This window comes from Tupaia chinensis, unplaced genomic scaffold, assembly GCF_000334495.1.
Source record: "Tupaia chinensis unplaced genomic scaffold, TupChi_1.0 Scaffold000594_1, whole genome shotgun sequence".
Classification (NCBI taxonomy): domain Eukaryota; kingdom Metazoa; phylum Chordata; class Mammalia; order Scandentia; family Tupaiidae; genus Tupaia; species Tupaia belangeri.
In genome coordinates this window covers 2,001,795-2,026,330 of record NW_006160110.1, presented here as the reverse complement: position 1 = coordinate 2,026,330, position 24,536 = coordinate 2,001,795, and the positions used below count along the sequence as shown (strand labels likewise).

At 38.7% G+C, this 24,536-nt stretch overlaps 1 protein-coding gene across 3 annotated transcripts in view; it reads left to right on the top strand.

Moving 5' to 3' along the window:
• Positions 1 to 24,536, top strand: part of ME2 (malic enzyme 2) — a 66,324-nt gene that overhangs the window by 34,546 nt on the left and 7,242 nt on the right. For all 3 annotated transcript variants that reach the window (XM_006158399.3, XM_006158400.3, XM_006158401.3), the window contains exons 3-13: positions 65 to 198; positions 2,143 to 2,292; positions 5,540 to 5,615; positions 6,690 to 6,851; positions 7,887 to 7,990; positions 10,313 to 10,422; positions 10,519 to 10,616; positions 10,930 to 11,043; positions 14,815 to 14,929; positions 16,606 to 16,748; positions 21,842 to 21,944. In XM_006158399.3, the coding sequence (XP_006158461.1) occupies positions 65 to 198; positions 2,143 to 2,292; positions 5,540 to 5,615; positions 6,690 to 6,851; positions 7,887 to 7,990; positions 10,313 to 10,422; positions 10,519 to 10,616; positions 10,930 to 11,043; positions 14,815 to 14,929; positions 16,606 to 16,748; positions 21,842 to 21,944 (1,309 nt within the window). The remainder of the gene's footprint in view (positions 1 to 64; positions 199 to 2,142; positions 2,293 to 5,539; positions 5,616 to 6,689; positions 6,852 to 7,886; positions 7,991 to 10,312; positions 10,423 to 10,518; positions 10,617 to 10,929; positions 11,044 to 14,814; positions 14,930 to 16,605; positions 16,749 to 21,841; positions 21,945 to 24,536) is intronic.

The following is a 24,536-nucleotide window of genomic DNA, read 5'->3' as shown; positions in this document are numbered from 1 at the left end:
GAATGACCCTGCCAGTCCTGCTTTAGTAAGTAATCGTTTTAATCTTTTGATTTCTCCTCTTTAGGGCATGGCATTTACATTACAGGAACGACAAATGCTTGGTCTTCAAGGACTTCTACCTCCAAAAATAGAAACACAAGATATTCAAGCCTTACGATTCCATAGAAACTTGAAAAAAATGACCAGCCCTTTGGAAAAGTAAGAGTTGATTAGAGCTTTAGCTTTTTCACTAATATTTTGATTTTTAAAATTAGGAGCACTGTGGTAAGAGAAACATACAATCTCATAATGGAAGTCGTGTTTTTGTCAATTAACTATTGTTTTCTTAATGACCGGGTTTCCTTCGCTTTAGAGAATATTCCAACTGTGTTCGCTATTGTAAAATTAGCAGAAATCAGTTTTCATGCTTAAAATCAGAGCATTTCAAGTTTGAATGGGATGTAAGAACCAAAAGAAGGTTGGTCCTATAGCATATTAAGTGCTGTGCAGAGAAAGCTGCATCCCACATGCTGACCACAGTTCAGATCCCAGCCCCTGCTGCTGTAAAGCATCCTGGGCATGTGTGGTTGGTGCTCTAGATCCTGATAGGATGGAGAAATGGAGGAAAGGCGCTTGTGGCATGACTGGGTCCCACTGGTTACACACTTTCTCTTTTTCTTGCTTTTCGTGTGCTTGAGTTCATGTACCCACTGGCAATAACTACATTAATTAAATACTTTTTTTTTTTTTTTTTTTTTTTTTGCTATAGGGCATGTGTGCCCGCCAGAAAGACAGAGAGAGACAGACAGAAAGTAAGAAATAACCCCCCAGGGGGGATGACCACACCGCAATCCCTTCTCCTCCATTCTCCTCTCAGGATCTTAGGCACGCACGCACATGCACCTGGCGTGAGTTTAAGCCACCGGGTCCGGGACTCGAACTACAGTTGACTACGTGGGAGTCCAGCGACATAGCTATTACAGCCAAATGCTGGTCCCTCATTAAATAATTTTTAAAAGAAGCAAAATTTGCACCCATCTTATTCAACAATTTTCATTGATCACTTCATGTGTGACACTGTACTAGCTACTGAGGAACTGAAGTGGGTAATAGATAAGGTGACCGTATACTGTATTGTCTAACCTGTTAGAATTTGGGGAGCAAATAAGAAGTGTAACTAAACTGATCCTGGCAAACTGGAGTGTATGGGCAATGGACAACGATTCTGGCAAACTGCTAGTCCCTAGCACTAGCGCATCAGCAGATTAGTGCCTATCACTGATCGCTGTGCTATACTGAGAAATGCAGTGGGAGAAAGGCATATGCAGGGTATACTCTTAGAGCACGAAAAGGGAGTGTACACCAACTCAAGAGTCAGATAAAGCTTCCTGGAGAACTACAGAATGAGAGAAACTGAAGTGATCGAGGAGGTAGAAATCCCTTAGAGAATGATGGAGTGAGGGCATTGTATAGCTAGCCAAAATAGTAGAGGGTTGTGATCAGAGAGTGGCATGAGCCATTTACCATTTTTCTTCTTTTCCCCATGTGTATGTGGGGTGGGAAGTGATACACGTGTGTGTGTGTGTGTTTTAGACACAGTCCTCCTGCCTCAGTCCCCCAGGTGCACACTACCTGGACCTTTCAGGGTGAGCCAGGAATCAAACCCTAGTGATGATATGATTTGACAACTCTACTAGATTATAGACTGCTGGAGGGCAGGAGTCATTCTTACATCCCTGGAGTTCATAATGGGGCTGGCACACAATTTCAGTGAACACTTGAATAAATACTACTTTATTTTGCTTCCTCACTTAATGTGTCTGTCTCCTTGAAGATTAGTTCCTTAAGGCTAGGGACCTTGTGGTGTTCTTTTTCTATTTCCAGTGCCTTGTACAAAGCCTGACTCAAAGTAAGGGCTCAGTAAACTTTACCTGTTCTGTTCTTTTCCTCCTCCTCATCTTCATCACAAACGATTCATACATGTTTATGTTTTTGTTAGCTTTTAGTTTAGGTGATAAAGGGTGATAAATTAGAGTTTTGCTTTCCTTTGATGTGTAGAGGTGAGACCGGCTCGATTTTGGACATTTAGGTTTAACTTTCAGAAGCCAAACTCTGGATGTAATGCAGCCTGACTTAGCCATTACTTACTGTGCTTAATTTCAGATACATCTATGTAATGGGAATACAGGAAAGAAACGAGAAGTTGTTTTATAGGATACTGCAAGACGATATCGAGAGTCTAATGCCAATTGTGTATACACCAACAGTTGGTCTTGCCTGCTCCCAGTATGGACACATCTTCAGAAGACCTAAGTAAGGCTTATTTTTTAATATGTGTATGTAAGCGATTATTGTGTAAGAAAAAAAATCATTCCATAACACCTCTTACAGCTGTATTTTGTGTATTTTATCCCAACCACATTTCCTACCTCACAAAAGCTTAATTTGGATTGAAAGGGGTTAATGGAAACCCAACATGTTCATCTTGTTTTTGTAGAGATAGCATCATTCATTCCTAACATTTAAATTATTTATGCTTGTTAGAAGAAGCATATGCTTTTCATACTCAAAAAAAGAAAGAGTATTAATTCTGGTGGCAAATTCTCCAGAATTATCATTAAAAATTTTGGCAGTCTAGCCAAATTAAGGGATTGATTCTTTCTCTCTCTCTCTCTTTTTTTTTTTTGTCTGCTTTAATTTCTTTTGCTTGTTGTTTTTTTAATGAACTTTCATGAATTTTAATGTCAGCTAGTTCTACCACCACCAGACATCTTAAGTGGGAAGAACAATGGAATGGGCCATTGATTTGGGTCCTTGAATGAGTCACATAATCCTTCTGGATATATTTTCTCATGTAAAATGGGATACTTGTCCAAGAGCTATTAAGAAACTGATAGGTTGGTTTTTTTGTAAACTTACGAACAATTATATAAATGCTGCTTTTATAGGCTGGCCCTATGGCCTAATGCCTGGAGCAGGATCCCAAATGACTGACCATGGTTTGAATTCTAGCCTTGGCAGCTTGAAAAACACCCTGGGCATGTGCGTATGCCAGTGGGATGGAGAAATGGAGGAGGGGGGATTGACTATGACCATGCCCCATTAGAGGGTGCTTTCTCTCTTCCTCTCTCTGTGTCTCTCTCTTGCAAGTGCACATGCACTGTGAAACTTTTTTAAAGCAATTTTTACTTGGATTTTTTCTTATCTTGTTCCTGTAATATATTATCAAGCTCTTCAATCCTTATATTTTGCCCATGCCCATGATGCTAATCCAGAACTTTAAAGAAACTATCATAACCTTTACCTTCAATCTTTCCTCTTCTAATCTAGTGACACTCAAACTTTAATGTGCATGAGAAATACCTGTAGGACTTATTAAACATGCTGTCCTCTGTCAGCCTTCCTCTCCTTCCCATTTTTTCCAAGATTCTAATAAAGAAGCAAAAGGTCTGGAGGTCCAGATTTCAGTGAACACCCTCAGTGCTTCTGTTGTAGGTATTTCCTAGAAGACACTGAGAAACACTGTTCATTCCAGCCTGTGCACTGCCATCAGTTGTGCATCTAAAACATGTCTGTGTTACAGCCCAGCTGTTTAGTTCCTTTATTAGTAGTGGTTCTCAACCCAGACCACAGGATATAGGGAAAATTTAAAATACTTGGGCCTGGGTCAGTCAGTGGTGGTTAAGCTAGCTGGATTCTGCATAGCTATTGATAGGTCAAGTCCAGACCTGGCAGCTTGAGAAACATGTTGGGCAGATGAGCATACATACACCCCAAACCCCAAGAGAACAGTGAAGAGGGTTTATGGTATGGCCATTCCCCCCTGGAAGTGCTTTCTCACTTTCCCTGTCTCTGTCTCTTTCTCTCCTGGGTGAGCACACATGCCCTATAGCAAATTAAAACAACAACAATAACAGCAACACTGAGAACAAAAATAGCTTCACCCCAGAAGTTATGATTCAGGTACTACAGACTTGGGCCTCGGTGTGGGCATTTCATTAAAGCTCATGGAGTGATTCTGAGTGCACCCAGAGTTGAGAACTCATGTGAGACATAAAAGCATGCCTTTTGGGCAAGGGTAGATAATGGTCCATCATATATGCAGTGAACTGTGCAGTGAGTTTTTATCTTTTTTTTTTTTTTTTTTTTTTTTTTACGTACAAGATAGTCGGTATGTCTCTGTTGGTTGATCTAAACTCTAAGCCAATTAAATCAGAACTTCTGGGGTGGGACCGTGGCATTTTAAAAGACTCATCAGAGGATTCTTTTATATAGCCATGGGAAAGAGACTGCTGAACTAAGCTGATGTACGCTACAGTAGTAGTGCCAAAGTTAAGATCCCAGTGAGACAGTTAAATATAGGAGTTAATTCAAAGGCAAGGACCGTCTCTGATGTTTTCTAGGGCCTTTGTTTCTTTTTTCTCTATTTCTCTCTTCCCTTTCCCTTTTCTTTTTTGAAATCCAGATTATCTCAATTAATATCTACTATGTTCAATATAACTTTTCATTAGCTGTTCTAAAATGTATAAATATTTCAAAACATGGTGTACATGATAAATATGTATACTTCTTGTTTATTAAAAAACAGATGGGGGCCAGCTAGTGGCATAGTGGTTAAGGCAGCTAGATCCACATGACCAACTGTGCAATTCAAATCCAGGACCCGGTGGCTTGAAGAACACTCTGGATGCATGTGTGTGTGTGCCCAAGATTCTGAAAGGAGAATGAAAAAGGAGAGATTGTGTCATGGCCGTCCCTTGAGTGGGGGTGCTTTCTCACTTTCCCTCTCATCCTCCTCTCTGTCTCCACCAAGCGCACTCACCCTATAGCCAATAAAAATAAGTAAGTAAAGCTGATCCTGTAGCCTTAGTAGTTAAGGGAGCCAGATCCCACATGGCCCACTGAGGTTCAAATTCCTGCCCTGGCATCTTGAAAAACACACTGGGCACAAGTGCACGCGTGTACAAGATCTCAACAGGATGGAGAAATGGAGGAGAAGGAATTGTGGCATGACCATGGCCCATTGTAGGGTGTTTCTCCTGTCCCCTCTGGTGAGTGCACCTACCCTTTGGCAATTGGATGAATAAGTTAGTTTAATTAAATAAATAAAGATAACTTGTCTAATAGTTCAAGTATGTCATCTCTTGTGTAAATTTAGCGTTATTTTCTTCGCTCCCTCCTGCCTTGGTTTCAGTGAGCTTTAACAGTAGTTTATTTGGCCTTACCGTGCTCTCCTGCACTGTTGGTTTATCTTTATCTTGGTTTTAACCAGAGATGTATTGAATCTGCTTGAACACGAGATACGAATACATTTCTCCTTGGGTAAAATGATCTGATCATTTCATACTTTTTGTTGCAGCTGCTATGTGAACAGTGTGTTTACAATTTGAAGTACTTGAAAATGTTTGACTCTAAACCAGTGTGACATCGCTAAATCTGCTTGGAAATTATACTGTGTCCTGATGTTTTATTAAACTATCTAAATATTCCAATTATAAACAAACTTAGAAACAAACGAAAAACTGTTGTGAAATGCAAAGGTGTTTTTGTTCTGTTGCAGGGGATTATTTATTTCGATCTCAGACAGAGGTCATGTTAGATCCATTGTGGATAACTGGCCAGAAAATCATGTTAAGGTACTAATAGCACAACCCTCCTTTTCACGATGTTTTCTCTTTCCTTGTAAATTCCTCTACATTTCCAAGAACAGTTTCTCATTGTTGCTCTGATTTATTGTGCACTTATATACACGCAGATCTAGTGCTTTATATCTGAGAAGATGATCATATTAATAGTTATGAAATGGGTTCTGCTGTAGTTTGACTGTGAGGAGGAAATTGGAGGTAGTATAGGCAGGCCCTCTTACTGTCATCACTGGTGTCTCCTGCTTCTCTAGTTACCTTTTCTAGTTCACTAATATTCTCGGTAGAGACTAAGTTAAAGGCCATGAAAGCTTGTGTTCTGGAGGGTGTTGGAAAGAGTTATGCCTTTTCTCTTTTAAATCTAGAATAAATGTAATCCTTAGCAAATATAAAACTCTTGAAGAGTTTTAAATTTAACAGGTATAACTCTTGGTCAATCTGTCTTTCATAAAATAAAATATGCCAAGAAGGCTTTTGTGTTTATTACTGGCAGTAGTCTTACTTGCCTATATTACATGTCTTTCTTACCAGTAAACATTGATAAATAATCATTAGTTTGAATAATCTAAAAAAAAAAATATTGGCCAAATAATTAGGCTCACAGTATCATCTTAAAATTTTCTAGGTAGGTATATTTTTTATTTTAGATCTTTTTCTCTTACTCTTGCTAAGGGTTCTTTTCTTTGACCCAGGTTATTATGTTGGACTAACATGCATTTTATTTCTAAACTCTTACTTTTTCTCTGTAATTTGCATCCTATATTTAGTCTTTCTGAAGATAGTTAGATTGGTCCTCCAGTCAGAAGCATTCTGTTTCTAGGCCAAACTCAGAGGGAAATCAAATCCAGTTAATTCTCTTTTTAAAATCTCATAATCTCATAAAAATCGTAGAATTTTAAGTATGGTTGATTGGTTTATATCGGAAGTTAGCCAAGAAACAATTTTATTTTTAAGAACGAGAGCGAAAATATCTGAAGATAATCAGTCTTTTTAAAATGCTTCTTTAGTGCCCAATTTTAGGCAACTTTTAATTTGTTTTTGTTTTGTTTTGTTTTTAATGTAATTAAGGCTGTCGTGGTGACTGATGGAGAGAGAATCCTGGGGCTCGGAGATCTGGGTGTCTATGGAATGGGAATTCCAGTAGGAAAACTTTGTTTGTACACAGCCTGTGCAGGCATACGGCCTGACAACTGCCTGCCTGTGTGTATTGATGTGGGAACAGACAATGAGGTAAGTAATTTTTTTTTTTTTTAATGTGTCAGAGGGCTTGTGTACTTGCTAGCACTGCCCATGGGAAATGGTCACACTATAACCCTTTCTTCTCCATTTTCCTCTCCTTTTGGGATTTTGGGCACATATATACACACACGCCCAGCATGTTTCTCAAGCTGCCAAATTTGGAATTCCAACCATATGGTTAGTCATGTTGGATACAGCCCCCTTAACTACCATGCTATAGGCTGGCCCCTTTCTCCTGTGGTTTTTATTTTATTTTATTTATTATTTATTTATTTATTTAGGAAAGATTTTCGTTATAGGGCACATGCACTACAGAGACAGGAAGCAAGAAATGACCCCCAGGGGGATGACCACACTGTAATCCCTTCTCCTCCATTCTTTTCTTGGGATCTTGGGCACACGCACACGTGCCTGGCGTGAATTTTAAGCTGCTGGGTCTGGGGCTCAAACCATGGTCAAGTACGTGGGAGTCCAGTGATATAACCATTACACCATCTGCTGGGGCCTCTCCTGTGGTTTTTCAGTTTTTTGTTGTATTCCTTTCTTTTTTTTTTTGGAGAGGTTTTTGCTACAAGCGCACGTGTGCTCACCAGCCAGCCAGACCCAGAGAGACAGAGAGACAGAAAGCGAGAAATCACCCCCAGGGGGGATGGTCACGCCGCAATCCCTTCTCCTCCACTCTCCTCTCGGGATTTTGGGCACACACACACCATGTGCCCGGCATGAGGTTTAAGCCACCGGGTCCAGGACGCGAACTACAGTCGACTATGTGGGAGTCTAGCGACATAGCCATTACGCTAACTGCTAGTTCCTGTTGTATTCCTTTCTTAAAGATGATCATTTATGAAAGAAAAATTTTGTGATTAGGTATTAGTCTTTTTCTTAAGCTTCACTTTCACTATTTGTACAAATGATAGTAAATTAAACCTATTAAAAGTTTCTAGAATAGGGTTTTATATGTTTTTATGTGTTTAAACTGTTTATATAATAAAGATGATTTTATGTTTACATTTGGTTTCTTTATAGGCACTCTTAAAAGATCCATTTTACATGGGCTTGTATCAGAAACGAGATCGCTCACAACATTATGATGAACTGATTGATGAGTTTATGAAAGCTATTACTGACAGGTATTTAAAAAGTTTGAGTATATGAAAGCATTTTCAATTAGCGAGAAAGTGAGAAAGGAACCACAGTTGTGTTTTGTTTTCTCTCTTGTAAAGATAAGCAGAGATGAAATTTTTGAGAACTTTTCCTTTTTCCTGCCTGATTAGCTGTGCTGATATAAAATGGTACCATTGTTTTCCTGAGTCACGTGACATCTTAAGGGAAGACGTCACTGCTTTGATCCAAGCTTCATTGCCCAGTCTGACTTTCATCCCTTGACATCCAGACTCAGTCCTACCATTCCACTGAAACTCACATGCAGCTTTTATGTGTTAGTTCTTTAATGGTTTGGTCCTTCTCCTCCTCCGTCGTAGCATCTGCCTAGGATTTCTCATTCCTAATATCCTTGAAGCTGCTCTTCCCTTGACTACTAACAGACTTTCCTAACTTGATCCTTCTCTCACCTTTTTCTTTCATCATCTTTACTGGCTCTTGCTCCCTTTTATTACATGTGGACAAGTACATAATTCTCCTTGAGCATGTAAACTGTGCTCTTTACACATGTGACTCCTAAACTCATCAGTATCCATCTCTATAGTCCCATTGCTCTTCTGAGGTCTACATTGTCTAACTAGAGTCTTCCATCGGGGTAATTGTTGCACCTCACGTTCATGTCCCAATCTGAACTCAGTCTCCTTTCAAACAGCCTATCTTCTCTATTCCTAGACTCTTTAATGGCAGTAATATTCACCCTATTACCAAACCTTTGGTCATGGTGTTATCTTTGATTCTTTCCTCTTTTCCTTTAACACCCATGCAGTCAGATAAACTTCAAATCCAGCTGGTACTATCACTCAAACGCCTCAGAAATGTATCTTTTCTTTTCCATTGCCACAGTCTTGCTCTCTCCTTATCTCCAGGATCCTTTTAAACTTTCCCCAAGTTTCTCTCCTCTCCAGTTCCTCTCAACATTAAGAGCAGAGTCATCTTTTAAAATTGTACTTTATTATTTCATTCTTTTGCTTGAAATCGCTCAGTGGTTTCCTGTTGCCATAAGGTAAAGTACAAATGTCTTTGCCTTTATGATCTAGCCCTGGCCTACCTTTTAAATTACAGGCACATAGGATATACTCAAAAATTAATTCTGTTTTATGGGCTGGCAGGTGGCTTGGTGGCCAACTGCGGTTCAAGTCCTGGACCCGGTGACTTGCTCTCTCTCTCTCTTTCACTCTCTCTCACTCTGTCCCTGTCTGGTCAAATTAAAGTAAATAGAAAAGAAGTTATATAATTCTCTAAAAAAATTAATTCTACTTTAGAGTCAAAGTTGATAAATCTAAAGCTGAATCTTTTATCTTCCCAGAAACTGTCATGTCCCCTTCTTCCTCTCAGTTCTCTACCTCAGACAGCCAAGCAGTAGTTTGGCCATCCAACCTGCCTTGGCACTGTAATAGCTTCTCCTTCAGCAACTTCTGCTTCAGAAACCTTATCCTGTAACTTAGTAGTCTCTCAGCTGCTTCTCTTGTCTTTCGCATCTCTCCCCACACCAGTATGTGATACACAATACTAATGGGTTTATCCTTCCTAAAGAGTCTTGGGCGAATTCTTCTCTTCTCTGCAGCCTTCCATGGTTCTACATGGGATGCAAAAGAAAGTCCTTATTCTTTAATTTGGCATTCAGAATCTCCCGTATTTAGTCCAACTTGCTGTAACTAACTTCTCCCTTATCCTTTACTGTAAATCCTGAAGTATCTAGCCAGATAGGTGAATTTCGGGTCACTAAAATACACTGTTTCTTCCCACCTCTTTACTTTTTTGGTTTTCTTTCAGAGCCCAAATTAAGTCCCACCTTCTTTTCAAGCCTTCCCTCATCTAGATGGTTGATGTTGCCTTTTACTGAATGTTAGTGAACTCACGTAACAGTTATTTTAACTATTTGTTTAGTATATACTTTCTTATGTTGTTAACTGTTAATCTAATAGGAATATACATATCAAACATATACTTATTGAGACCCAAAGATTGAGTCTCTTCCTTTTTGAGAAGTTATTTAATGCTCATATATGCCTTGCACCCTCCTAAGCTCTTCAAAATTGTTTACAAAGGTGGATATCCTTTGGCTCATCATCGTGTCACACGTTTAAGCACCTCATGGATATTTTTTTTTATGTATGAGTAATACAGTTCTATAACACATTTTGGGTATAGTCTTCCACAGGCTTTGTAAGTTTTCAGATGACCTTAACCGAACTAAGATAATACGTTACTTTTAAATGCTCATAATGAGGCAGAAAAGCTGTTTAATAGTAGTATTTCAACACAACCATTATGGGTTTTGCTGTTTTTAGATATGGCCAGAACACACTTATTCAGTTTGAAGACTTTGGAAATCATAATGCATTCAGGTTCTTGAGAAAGTATCGAGAAAAATATTGTACCTTCAATGATGATATTCAAGGTAAAGCAAAAAGAAAACTTTAGGTTTTTAATTCCTACTTTTTAAAGATTTTTGATGTGCCCATTTTTTAATTTTTGAAACTCTATTTTCTTTTAGGGACAGCTGCAGTAGCTCTAGCAGGTCTTCTTGCAGCAGAAAAAGTTATTAATAAACCAATATCAGAACACAAAATCTTATTTCTTGGAGCAGGTGAGGTAAGTTTTTGTAAACTTTTTAGAATTTAAAACCCTCCTTTTAGAATAAGAATAATGGAAGAGAACATTGATGTTTATAAAACAGCATAATAAACTTCTAATTTTTTTGTAAGCAAGTATGAATTCTTGACTGCTGTTGTGAAAGAACTTAAAATGTACCTGGAGAAAATATCACAAAGAATCAACGTCTGTGTGATTTGTAGGGGAAGAATAAGCCAAACATTCCTCATAACATGTAATCATATATACAGTAGTTTAAGCACCGTGTCATATGCTAGTCTTTATTTTTTAAATTTGTGTTTTGTTTGGGCAGGCTGCTCTGGGAATTGCAAATCTTATCGTTATGTCTATGGTGGAGAATGGACTCTCAGAAGAGGAAGCACAAAAGAAAATCTGGATGTTTGACAAGTATGGTTTATTAGTTAAGGTAAGGTATTTCAAACTTAGAGAAGCAAAATAATTTTGTTACAATATTATCAGTTGGATTTTTAAAAATAGTATATCCATATTTTACCAAGTGAGGATCTTCCATTGTAGTCTCAGAGATCCTCTAGTCTCATTGTATTTTTTTATTTATTTTTAAATTTGCTATGGGGGACCAGCAGGTGGTAGTGTGGTTAGGGGCATTGGACTCCCGCATGGGTGACCACAGTTCGAGTCCTCGACCTAGCGGCTTACTTTCTCACTTTCTCTCTCTCTCTCTCTCTCTCTCTCTCTCTATTTCTATCTCTCTGTCCCTCTCTGGTCAAATTAAAATTAATAGATAAATCTTTAAAATAATTTTTTTGCTATAGGGTATGTGCCCTTGTCAGAGAAGAGAGAAAGTAAGAAGGCATTCCCAGGGGAATGGCTGTGTCACAATCCCTTCTCCTGCACCCTCCTTTCGAGATTCTGGGCATGCACAGAAACACACACCTGGCATGTTTTTCAAGTTGGTAGGTCTAGGACTTGAACCCAGTTGGATTTTTGGCCATGTGGGATCCAGCCACCTTAACTGTCATACCAGCTGGCCCATTGTTTTGTTTGTTTGTTTGTTTTGCTTTGTTTTTTTTTAATGATTTCCTTTCTCCTTTCCTTTCCTTTCCTTTCCTTTCCTTTCCTTTCCTTTCCTTTCCTTTCCTTTCCTTTCCTTTCTGACTAGAGAGGAACAGAGTGAGAGAGAGAGAGAGAGAGAGAGAAAGTGAGAAAGCAAGCTGCCTGGTCTAGGACTCAAACTGTGGTTGGCCATGTGGGAGTCTAGCACCCTTAACTGCCACACCACCTGGCAGCCCCTCACTGTCTTTTATAAGGATTCCTGCTTCATATTTAAAGCATAATCTCTGTTGGCACCAGAATTTTTAAAAATTATTTTATTTAACTTTATTTATTATTATTACTGTTATTATTATTATCTAATTTAATCAGAGAGAGAGATAGAGGGAAAGTGAGAAAGCAAGCCTCCTGATCCGGAACTCAGACCTCAGTTGGTCATGTGGGGGTCGAGTGCCTTTAATCACTGGGCCACCTGCCGGCCCCTAAACTTTTTTAAAAAATTCATTCTCTGGCCATTAAGAGATCATATTAGCTATTGTACAAATATATTCAACCCTTCTTTTAAAAAAAAACTTCTATGGAAAACTGAGAACAACCTAATGCAGTTATTAGCAGTATATCTGATATTTGAGAAGAAACCCTTTAGCCCTTTGGAGATGATAATACCCCATAAGAATGTAATTTTTATTAGAAAAAAGCACATACTCGTGTAATCAGTTCATGGATAACAGATTGACTTGCCCAGATTAACTTGGGCTTACCGGCCTCCCTTAGTACTGATTATCATTTTTATTAGCTTAAACATGTCATTGGGTCAGCTCCGTGGTACGGTGGTAATTGCATGGCTCAAGAGAAGCCGGATCCCACATAGTGACTACAGATCAGATCAAGGGAAGGCCAGCTGGTAGTATGGTGGTAAAGGCAGTTGGATTCCACGTGGGCAACCACATGATCGGGTCCCAGACCTGGCAACTTGAAAAACAAGCTGGGTACATGTGCTTGCCAAAATCCCAAGAGGGAAATGGGAGAGCAGGGATCGTGGCCTGGCCATCTCCCCACCCTGGTGAGGTGTGCTTTCCTTCCCATTCCTTCCACTCCGTCTACCTCTCTGTTGAGTGCATGTGCCCTATAGCAAATATTAAAAAGAGAGAGAGAGAGAGAGACAAGGAGGAAGGGGCCAGCCTGTGTTGTAGTTTAAGGCAGCTCGATCCCACATGAACAGCTATGCTGTTTGAGTGCTTGACCCAGTGGCTTGGAAAACATGCCAAGTATGCATGCGTGTCCAAAATACTGAAAGGAAGGAGAAGTGAAAGAGAAGGGATTTTGGTATGACCATGCTCCCCGGGAGATGCTTTCTCACTTTATCTCTGTCCAGTGAGCTCATAGGCCCTGTGACAATTTTTTTAAAAAGATAAACTGAGGTACATTAATAAATAAATAACTAGATCAGGAGAGGAACCAGATAGTAGTGCAGCAGTAAAACACAGGGCTTTGCAAGGTAGTCCCACATGGGAAGAATCCCAGTTCAAGTTAAAAGACCTCCCTGAATACATGGGGCATGCACTTACTCATGATCCAGAGCTGGCAGAAGACTAGGAATGGATCGGAGTCGAGACCCTGTTGGGAGTGTATGCACACTGTCTGTCCCTATCTTACTTGTGGAAGATAGAAATAAACTTAAAAATGGGAAAGACAGGAGACTTCCAAGTTCATCAGCCTGCAAGTGATGGAGGTAGATTCAGACGTAGGTAGCTTTCCTGCAAAGCCTGTGCTCTAGTTGTTAAAATGTGCTGCTTCCCAACAGAGCTGTAACTACTGTATTTTGCCAGTACCTAACATGCAAGAGTTATTAGAAATCACTTTTTTAGAAGGTTATCGGGGGAGATATGTTTCTACTGGTTTTACTGGTTCACAGTCAGTTTAGTGCTTTTTGCAGTGTTGGTTTTTATCAAGTGTTTTGTGATTCTTTGTCATATCGATGGTCAGGTGTAGAATGAATATGGTATATTGGAAGGCACAAATGAGACCCCTGTTCATTTATAGGTCCAGAGTATGTATTTCTGTTAGTGTGGAAGTAGTCTCTAGGCTTTCCGTCTCCCCTGGTGACCCTAAGCATTGTTCTTGAACTTTGAAAGTTTGTTCTTGAACCCTCATATTAGAGAGCTTTGGTGATTCTGAGGGCAAGCCTACGAAGCCAGTGTTCGGAGAGAGATCTGCTGAGGTTGTGTTTCAGGCCTTTAATTCACTGCTTAGCCAATTGATGACTGCAAGCTGCTTTTGCAGCCTCTGCTAGTTCTCGAGCTGTTCTGGAGCTCTGATGGGAAATTTTACTTTTATGAGAGAGATTTCACTTGTACCAAAATACGGATATGATTTCTCAATCTGTTTGACTTTTGCACTCAACTATCTTTTTATGGTTTAAATCTTTCTTCCTTGTTCTAGTCTGTCAGTAGTATCTCTTCTGGATTTATGGCACTACTAAGGATTTAATTTTTATGGTTTCTGACCTGGGGTTTGGAAGAAAAGCATGTTTCTCCATTCTGCCATCATGAACCAGAATTCCTTTTTCTTATTTCTGAATTCTGGGTAGTATAAGTCCATGATAACTGTCTACAGCTCTGAAATCTTAAAAACTCTGATCAAGTCCCCACATTTTTTCCCTGAATTTCATTTACTGACAAATCTGATTTACCTGAACTTGGTAGCAAAATCTGACCCAAACCAATCAGAGGCTATTTGTAGTGTTAGCCTTTTGTACTTGGTGTGACTATTTGTAAGTTTGTTCAGTTATGAGTACTTGTGGGTGGGGTTGGGGGTACTCTCAATGTTTGATATATTACATTTCTAAAATATGAAAAAGTCTTAATTCATCTAATTCAGATAAGTGATTGTCACCGTTTATGCCATATTGGATTCAAGAGGACATCATAGACTAATGAGCTTTTGAAAGGGACTAGAGAGGTTCTGGGTATAATGGGGTTTCATGTTTAATATTTGAGTTTGGACACTGTGAAGACAGATTTGGAAGATACAGGTTGAAGAGGAAAATATAAGAAAATGAAAAGATACTCCTATTGGAGAAACAGTTTGTAACTCATAATGATATCTTTTTGCTTAATCCTCAATATGCATTTACTAAAATAAACTATTTTATCTAAAAATTCAGGGGCGGAAAGCTAAAATAGATAGTCATCAAGAACCATTTGTTCACTCAGCCCCAGAGACCCTACCTGATAGTTTTGAAGATGCAGTAAATATACTTAAACCTTCAGCTGTAATTGGTAAGTAAAGTTGTTGACATATAATTCTACCCTAGTCTAAATAGTATGTTGCCAGTTATAACTACCATGTAGGATTGCTAAAACTGAATTGACAGGTTTTACCTAACTTTCAGCAAATGTGGCATTTTCTATGATAGCTTTTATATGAAAATTTGGTTAACAGGTGTTGCTTGTACTTTTAGGTGCTAAAAGCTATGCAGTTGATCGTGCTTTGGTTGTAGAGTCGTTATGACCATTGTACTCAAAACCTGAAAAAGACCAAGGTCATTGGTAGACTGTGCCAGAAAAATCCCACGCAGAGTCAGATTTTCATCACAACAAAGATGAACATTTTCAGTGTGTCTTGAGTCAGATGTTGTACAGCTGAACATCAGACTGTGGCATTAAGTTCTCAGCAGAAAACATAAAAAGTCTTTAAAAGAGGGCTGATTAATTTCCCATATAGCTGTAAAATTTTAGTCTACCATCTTTCTTGTAATTTTATCAATTTCGTGTAGGAGCTCTATTGAATAGTCAGTAGTAGAACAGCCACAAATAGTAAGTTCCTATGATCAGGAAAAGTGTGTCTGTACTGGCTTCTTCACTGATTACAACTCATAATTTTTTTAGAGGAGAAATCTTAAAGGTTTTCCAGTCATCTTCTCTCAGAAATCAATAAGGTGCCCTAGGAATCTATCCATTGACTCGCCCCACCCTCAGAGGGTCAAAGAAGAAAACAGTTTAATGTAGTGTTTTTTACTGGATGGACTGGATTAGTACCCAGCTGAAGCAGCCCTTGGTCATCCTCAAATCTCCCTCATGGCCTAAGTATTCTCCCCATGCCAAGCTTCCACAACACTGCATAATTCTGTCCCAGCCCTTGGTACAGGTGTTCTGATTTTCTGTTTGTTTTTCTCTGCACATTACCTGCGTTATACTCATTTTGATATCCTAATGGCGTAATACACTGGGACATTGTAGGGGACTTAATGAAAAGGTTATTAAACTCAGCAGAATCAAGAAAGTGGATTACTTTAGTCAAGATGATTCTTAACCTTTCTGAATTCATGTTATTTTGTAGTGATTACACAGAGTTTAACAGTTGAGATGCAAGTTTTATCTTCTTTCCTTTTAATTGTGTAGAATACACATTATGTAAAATTTGCTGTTATAACCATATTTAGGTATTTAGTTCTGTGATGTTAAGGACATTTACAGTGCTGCGTAGTTAATCTCCAGAACTCTTTCTTTCATCTTGGAAAACTGACACTCAACACCCACGCATTAAAGCACTAATTCACATCCTCCGTTCCCCCAGCCCCTGGCAACCATTATTCTACTCTCTCTCTATGAGTTTGAACTCTAGGAGCTTATGTAAGTGGAATTGTACAATATTTGTCCCTTTGTGACTGGTTTATTTTACTTAGCTTAATGTCTTCACAGTTCATTCATGTTAGTGATGGTGATCGTTGTCTTATACTGTTTTTCCCTATTATTTACTATATGTATAGTAGACAGTAAGTATTAATATTTAAGTGAAAACTTTCAGCACTTAATTGTTTTTTTCAGGTTGTGTTCCCATAGCATCATGTCAGTAATGCTAATCATCTTTGAGAACCAATTGTAGAAATGTTATTGATAAGAATTGCTTTGTTACACCTGTAATGAAGTTGCTTTTTTCCTCTAATTTATTATAGGAGTTGCAGGCGCTGGCCGACTTTTTACTCCTGATGTAATCAAAGCCATGGCCCGTATCAATGAAAGGCCTGTAATATTTGCATTAAGTAATCCTACAGCAAAGGCTGAGTGCACAGCTGAAGAAGCATACACACTTACAGAGGTATTAATAATTATACAGATTGATTATATCTCCTACTTTCCCCCATTAGCTTATTAGTTATAAATTCTTTCACACTTATTTTGGTGGATTTCCTAGAGACTGATTACATCATGCATTCATGGGTCATCAAAATCCAGGTGGTACAGTCCGTGGCATACTGTACTGTGGTTGGAAGCCACATGCTGACCAGTTCAAGCCTCTCGCCTGGTCAGCCTGGAAAACGTCCAGGCACATGTTTTTGTATTCAGGAGTATGAGAAGTTGGAGATTTTCAGAGGGAGATGAGACCCTGTCAAAATATATACCCACACACATGCGTGCTCTCACTTTATCATATGCATTTATTTACAGATTCTCTATTATGGATTTTTAAAAATCTGATACAGGGGCCAGAAGATGGTGTGGTTGGGACACTGGACTCCCACATGGCTAGCCTTGGTTCAAGTCCTGAACCTGGTGCTTCCTTTCTTGCTTTCTCTCTCTCTCTCTCTTTCTCTCTATCTGATACAAATTATTGCATATATCATTTCCAGAAATAAGTTACCTTTTAACTCCTGTTTAATGTCCTTATGCTATTTGTGCTATTGTTATACACTTTAATTCCTTATATACGTAAACAGAAAGAGCATTGTTTGGGACCAGCAGATGGCATAATGGTTACATCTCTGGACTCCCATGTAGTCGACCATGGTTCAAGTCTTGGACCCAGCGGCTTAAAACTCAGGCCAGGCGCATGTATGTGCATGCCCAAAATCCCAAGAGGAGACTGGAGGAGAAGGGATTGCAGTGTGGCCATCCCCCCTGTGGGATGATTTCTTGCTTTCTGTCTCGCTGGCAAGTGTACATGCCCTAAAGCAAAAATCTCTCTTAAAAAAAGAGAAAGAAAGAAAAGATATTGTTTTATATAAAACATTGTTTTATTTATAAAATTTATTTAGATTTACTTACATTTTTATGTTTTCTTTCATCATTTCTCCCTGTGCTTCTGTACTTCTAAAATTTCCTTTTACCAGAAGAACTCATTTTCTTAAGAGTGGGTCTGAAGAATTCCCTTGATAATGCCTTTATTTTTGCCTCCATTTCAAAGGATTATTTTTCTTTCTGCATAGAAGTAAATGTTGGTAGATGCTTTATTTCAGCACTTTGTAGGTATTTTATTGTTTTCTGACATAAATTTTCCTTTTGAAACATTATCAGGTCTTAGGTTTTGAGCCATTTTACTACAGTGGACCTAGGTGTGGTTTTCTTTGTGTTTATTCTACCTGGAGAGTATAGTGCTCCTGCATCTGTGGCTTGACGTCTGCTTTCTATTTTATTTTTCTGTTTTGGAAAAATATTACCCATTATCTCTTCTTTGGCCACATTTTCTTTCTGCTCTGCTAGGGCTCCACTTAACACAACTCAACTTTGTCATCATATCTTAGATAGATCTCTCATACTTTCCTGTATATATATCTTTTTTGCTCTCTGTTTCATTCTGTTGACTTTCTCTGGATTTTCTTCCATTTTGTGGATTCTCTTTCAGCTCATCTATTGTTGGGTTCTTAACTTTAGTTATTGTATAGATTTCATTTGTAGAATTTCTGTTTGATTCCTTTTATAATTATTTAGTGACAGACTTAAAATCTCATGTTGTAGAAATAATCGATTTGTAAATACTGCTTTCTTGCTCTCACACTTTGTGAAATAATTTTTTAAATGTATTTATTTATTTTTATGAGAGAGAGGGAGACAAATAACCTAGACAGGGTCTCACCACATTGTGGTCTTCCTTCTGGTCTCCCAGTCGGTATTCAAACTGGGTGTCCCATATGGCTCTTGCATCGTATCGCTGCTCCCAGCTACGTATGCCACTGCGGCTGGGCAGTGAAACCATTCTGCTCTCTCCAAATGCATCTTCCCATTAGTGTTTATCTTTATTAGGGCCATTTTTTAGTTTTCTGATAGCTATCTAGAACAGATTTTTACTTTCATCCAAATTTGCTGTGACTTAATGCTTTTGGATTCTTTGATCCTACTACTTACATCCCAATTACAAACACCTGCTTATTACCATTAAGACACTTGCTTTTTTTCTTATGTTCTGGTGTTATAAAGTTTAATTTCCACAGTGCAATCATTTTCTGTATTATTCTAATAAGTGGTCTTTTAGTGGCCATAGAAAATGATTTTTAAAGGCTTGCTTACAATGTTTTAATTGTAAACAATTACAACAGTAGTTATAATTGTTAGGGTCTGCTTGAGAATAAATAATAAATCTGACAAATTTTTGGTCTCTACTCCTTTAATAAAGTTTTCTATGCCCAACCATGGTAGCACATGATGGTTGACAGGTTATGCTGCTTAGCAAGCTGAAGCCACTTGGGAGGCTCAAGTTCGATTCCTGAGCTACCCTAAAAGAGATGGTCTTGGTGATACATGCCTGTAATCCTAGCTACTCAGGAAGCTCATGCAGGAGAGCTGGAACATAGTGAGACCCTGTCTTTAAAATAAAATTTCATTTTGTAACATTTCAAATAGTATAATTATTTCTCATATACCTAGTTTCAAAAATAAATCAGCTCCTTGCTAATCTTGTTTCTCCTACATGCCACACACTCCAGATCAATCCAGACCATTTTGAAGGAAATCCCAGTTATCATTTCTTTATAAATATTATAATAACATTTTTCAGAAGCTAAAGATTCTTGGGGCTAGCAGGTGAAGCAGTGGTTAAGGTTCTGGACTCCCACATGACCGACCATGGTTTGAGGCCTGCACCTGGAGGCTTGCTTTCTCACTTTCCCTTTCTCTCCCTCTGGTCAAATTAAATAATAATAATATAATTAAGTTTTTTTAAAAGTTAAAGTTTTTTTTTTTTTTTTGAGAGGTTTTCGCTATAGGGCGCGTGTGCTCACCAGACAGAGAGAGACATAGAGACAGAAAGCAAGAAATCACCCCTCAGGGGGGATGGTCACGCCGCAATCCCTTCTCCTCCATTCTCCTCTCAGGATCTTGGGCACGCACACACACGCGCCCGGTGTGAGATTTAAGCCACCGGGTCCAAGACACGAACCACGGTCGACTATGTGGGAGTCCAGTGACATAGCCATTACGCTAACTGCTGGTTCCCAAAAGTTAAAGATTCTTTTAAAAACATAATCAATCCCTTTTCTCCATTCTCCTCTCAAGATTTTGATCTCTTACACACATATACCAGCGTACTTTCTAAGCTACCAAGTCCGGGGCTGAACTGTGCAGTTGGCCATGTGGGATCCAGATGCCTTAACCACTATACCACTGACTGGCCCACTTATGTTCTTAAAAAAAGGCAATATGTCATTTTTTTTTCTGAAATGATTATGCGGTTATACCATATGCCTGTTTTATAAACTGCCTAGTGGGAATTTTACAACATTATAGACTATTGGTTTGGGATTATAAAAATCCGGATTTAGGTTTAACTGCTATAATATTTTTTCAATTATAATTTCTGATTTTCATATAATTGATGTATATCTTTGTGGTCTACAATATGATTTTTGTTTGTTTTTAAGTTTTTTTGCAGTTGGGCAAGTTCACATGCCAGAGAGAGAGAAAAAGAGTGAGAGGGAAGGTGAGAAATCACCCCCGAGAGGGGGCGGCCATGCTGCAATCCCATCTCCTCCATTCTCCTCTTGGGAGTTTGGGCACATATACACATGTGCTCAGTGTAATTTTCAAGCTGACAGGTCTGGGACTTGAACTGCAATCGGCCATGTGAGAGTCTAGCACCTTACCCACCACACCACCTGCTGGCCCTACAGTATGGTCTTTTTAAGGCATGCATACATCGTATAATAATCAAATCAATGATTAACTGCAATAGTTTTGATGTGTGACTATTTACAAAGTAGTTGAAAATATAGAAGACTTAGTTTTCTGATTTTTTTTTTTCAAATTTATTTATTTCTTCCATAAGGGGGAGAGAGAAAGGCAGCACTCCCTACAAGGTCCTGATGCCACTATCCAATCCCAGCCTCAGCCCACCCCAGCTAATGGTTACGTGTGTGCCTGGTGTCCTCAGGTCTCTGGACTTGAGTTCGGAACCTTCTTATAGGGGTCAGCTTTGCAGAATGTCACATGTTGCCACTGTGCCACTTACAGTCAACCCGAGATTTTCATGCAGGCCGAATGAACCGAGTTAACACAGATAACGTACCTGGTACAGAGCCACAAAGAGCAGGTGTACAGTAAATGGTAGCAATTTCATTTTGATGGTTCTGTCTCTGTGTGTAAATGTTTACATCAATATTATGTGGGCTAATACAAGCCATCTACATTGATTTTTTTTTAAGAGAGATTTTTTTTGCCATAGGGTGGGTGCCTTCACCAGAGAGACAGAGAGGGAGAAAGTGCTAAATGGCCATGCCGCAGTCCTTCTCCTCCATTTGCTTTTGGGGATTTGGGGCACACACACACACACACCTGGCATGAGTTTCAGGCCACTGGATATGGAATTAGAACTGTAGTTGACCATGTGGGAGTCCAGCAACGCAACCACCACAGCATCTGCTGGCCCCTTAAAAAAATTTGTTTAAAGAAATAGACATGCCTGATGGGAACCAGCAGTTAGCGTAATGGCTATGTCGCTGGACTCCCATGTAGTCAACCACGGTTCGCATCCTGGACCCGGTGGCTTAAAACTCACGCCGGGCGCGTGTGCGTGCGTGCCCAAGATCCCGAGAGGAGAATGGAGGAGAAGGGGTTGCAGTGTGACCATCCCCCCTGGGAGGTGATTTCTCGCTTTCTGTCTCTCTGTCTCTGTTTGTCTGGTGAGTGCATGCGCCCTATAGCAAAAACCTCTCCAAAAAAATAAAAATAAAAAATAAATAGACATGCCTGACATTTTTTAAGTGGTAATTTTAAAACTTTGAATGTGTACAGTGCATAAATCAAATCTCATTCTAATGAAAGGATTTTAATGAAAGCATTATGTCATATAATAAATCATACCTTGTTTCCATGTAATATATTGGTCTGCTTTACTACAGGATATGATTTTATCTGAATTTGTTCGAGTTTTTTTCATCCACATAAAGTAACAAAATTGAGGTTATTTCATTTAATTAACAGGGAAGATGTCTGTTTGCCAGTGGCAGTCCATTTGAGCCAGTGAGACTCAAAGATGGGCGAGTCTTTACACCAGGTCAAGGAAACAATGCATATATTTTTCCAGGTAAATGTCATCATTATTTATGTTATAGAGCAATAGTTAATTACATAAAAATACCTTCTGAAGTCCTTTGTAATTTAAGATTAAACTGGGCAAAGTAGTTACAGAATCGTGGTATGAATGTACAAAGAAACACAAGGAATTCAAATCCAACTTGCTCTATTTTCTCTGAAATTTTATTTATTTATATAGTTAATTTTATCTGTTTTTATTATCGAAATAATATAGTACATGGTTCATAAAAACTCCAAGGAACAGAATGCCGTGGAATTATGTAACTCTCAGTATCTCCCATTTGTATCTCTCTCTCACATTTCCTAGAGATAGCTGCTGTCCGTGATTCGCTTTGCGTTTTCCGGTAGTTACCATCATGATTGATTCACAGCATCTCCCTGTATCTTCATTCGTCCAACTGGACTGTATACGTGAACTTCAGCTACTAATATAAATAATAGTGACATACCTCCGAATACTTTGCTTCCTCTCTTTAGTGTTTATTTTGACTTAATTACTTCTCATTTTCTTAAGCAATTACCTTTATCTTTATATAACATAAAGAACTTTTGTTTACAACTTTTAAGAGTTTTATTAACTTGCCACAGTGAAAAATGAAAAAAAAAATCACTGACACTAAGCTATTTTTTTAAAAGATTTATCATACTTTTTTTTTTTAAAGAATTACTTTATTTAATTTTACTTATTTTATTTTGACCAGAGAGGGATACAGCGAGAGAGAGGGAAAGTGAGAAAGCAAGCCACCAAGTTCAGGCCTCAAACCATGGTCAGCCATGTGGGAGTCTAGTGCCCTTAACCACCACACCACCTTCCAGCCCGTTTTTAGCTTTTTTATCTCCTCTTCTTCCATCTGTTAATTTTGGTTATTAACTTTTCTACATTGTAGAGGCATTTACATCGTGTTCTTTGTCTTCTGTGCTTTGTCTGTAGACTGATTCTAAATGTTCAGAATCATGATTATGTAAATATGACTCACCATCCAAACAAGAATGTGACTTGATAAATATTCTAAAATATGCAATTCTGTATCACTAATTTTGACACTCGGAATCTTTCAGTTATTAATTATAATGAATCCTTTAATTTCTTGGCAGCTTTCTTTGTATCTTCTTGATCCAACTCTGCAACAAACCATTTCTTGTATCCCATGTTTTTTCTTCTGTGTACATGTTCTGTTCTACTCTTATCCTTGTCTCTAGACAGAGACAGATATTCTAGCTTCTAAAATATATTATTGAAAATGTTTCCTTTTCCTAGAGTATTAGTGAAAGCTTATTTGTACATACGCGTGATGCGTGATCGTTTTACATTCTCTAACTCTTTCTTTTGTCCTCTCACTTGATAGTTTGGCCTCCAAAAGAGATTTGTAGAGTCAAAGTTATTTTCCTCAGACCTTTGAAGACATTCCTCCATTCAGTGTTACTTTATTTATTTATGTAAACTTTTTTTTTTTTAAGTTTACTATAGGGTACATGTGCTCACCAGAGACAGAGAAAGGGAGAGGGAAAGTGAGAAAGCAAGCCACCAGGTCTGGGATTTGAAATGTGTTCCATGTGGAAGTCCAACACCTTAACCACTATGCTACCTGCTGGCCCTCTCCATTCAGTTTTAGTGGCAAGTGTTTTTGCTAAGAAATTCAAAGTCAGTGGAATTCTCATTCTTATATACATACTAACATTTCCTCAGAAATCTTTACATTTTCTCTTTGACTTCAGAAAGCTTACTGGGATTGATCTGAAGTTGGATTTATTTGCATTTGTCATGACTGTCTGTGGATGAGACACTTTACTGGGTTTAACCATACGGTTGACCATGTAGGATCCTGCCACTTTAACCACTAGGCCATAGACTGACCCAGTAGTTGCTTTAAAAAGAAAAAAATAGTCACAGTATTCTTTAAAATCTCTCTGGATAAGTATTAGGATTATTAAGATTCTTTTAAATGTTTCTTCTTTTTTGCCATTTTTTCCCATTAATTTCTGGTGAGCTCAGTTTTCTATTTATTTTAGAGAAAGACTGTGTTGAGTAAAATACAGATTTGTCATTAATTTTCTTTTTTTGAGAGAGAGATTTTTGCTGTAGGGCGCATGCACTCGACAGAGAGACAGAAAGCAAGAAATCACCCACGAGGGGGCATGGGTGTGACACAATCCCTTCTCCTCCATTCTCTTCTCAGGACTTTGGGCATGCAGGTACACGGCTCAGAGTGGGTTTTGAATTGCTGGGTCCAGGACTCGAACCGGGACTTAAATTGTGGTCAACTACATGGGAGTCCAGCGGTGAAAATGTTATGCCATCTGCTGGTCCCTTGTCATTAATTTTCTTTGCACTTTGTAGGCCCTTCCCTGTGTAATTGACAGCAGGTAATGACTACTGTGTGACAAGTAGGAACCAGCCCATGGCATGGTGGTTAAGGCAGCTGGATCCCACATGGCTGATAGCACAGTTCAAGTCCCTGGACCCAGCAGCTTGAAAAATGCTGGGCACATGTATGTCTGTGCTCAGAATCCTGAGAAGAGAATGGGGGAGAGAGGTTTGCAGAGTGACCATTTCCCATGGAGAGTACTTTCTCTCTTTCCC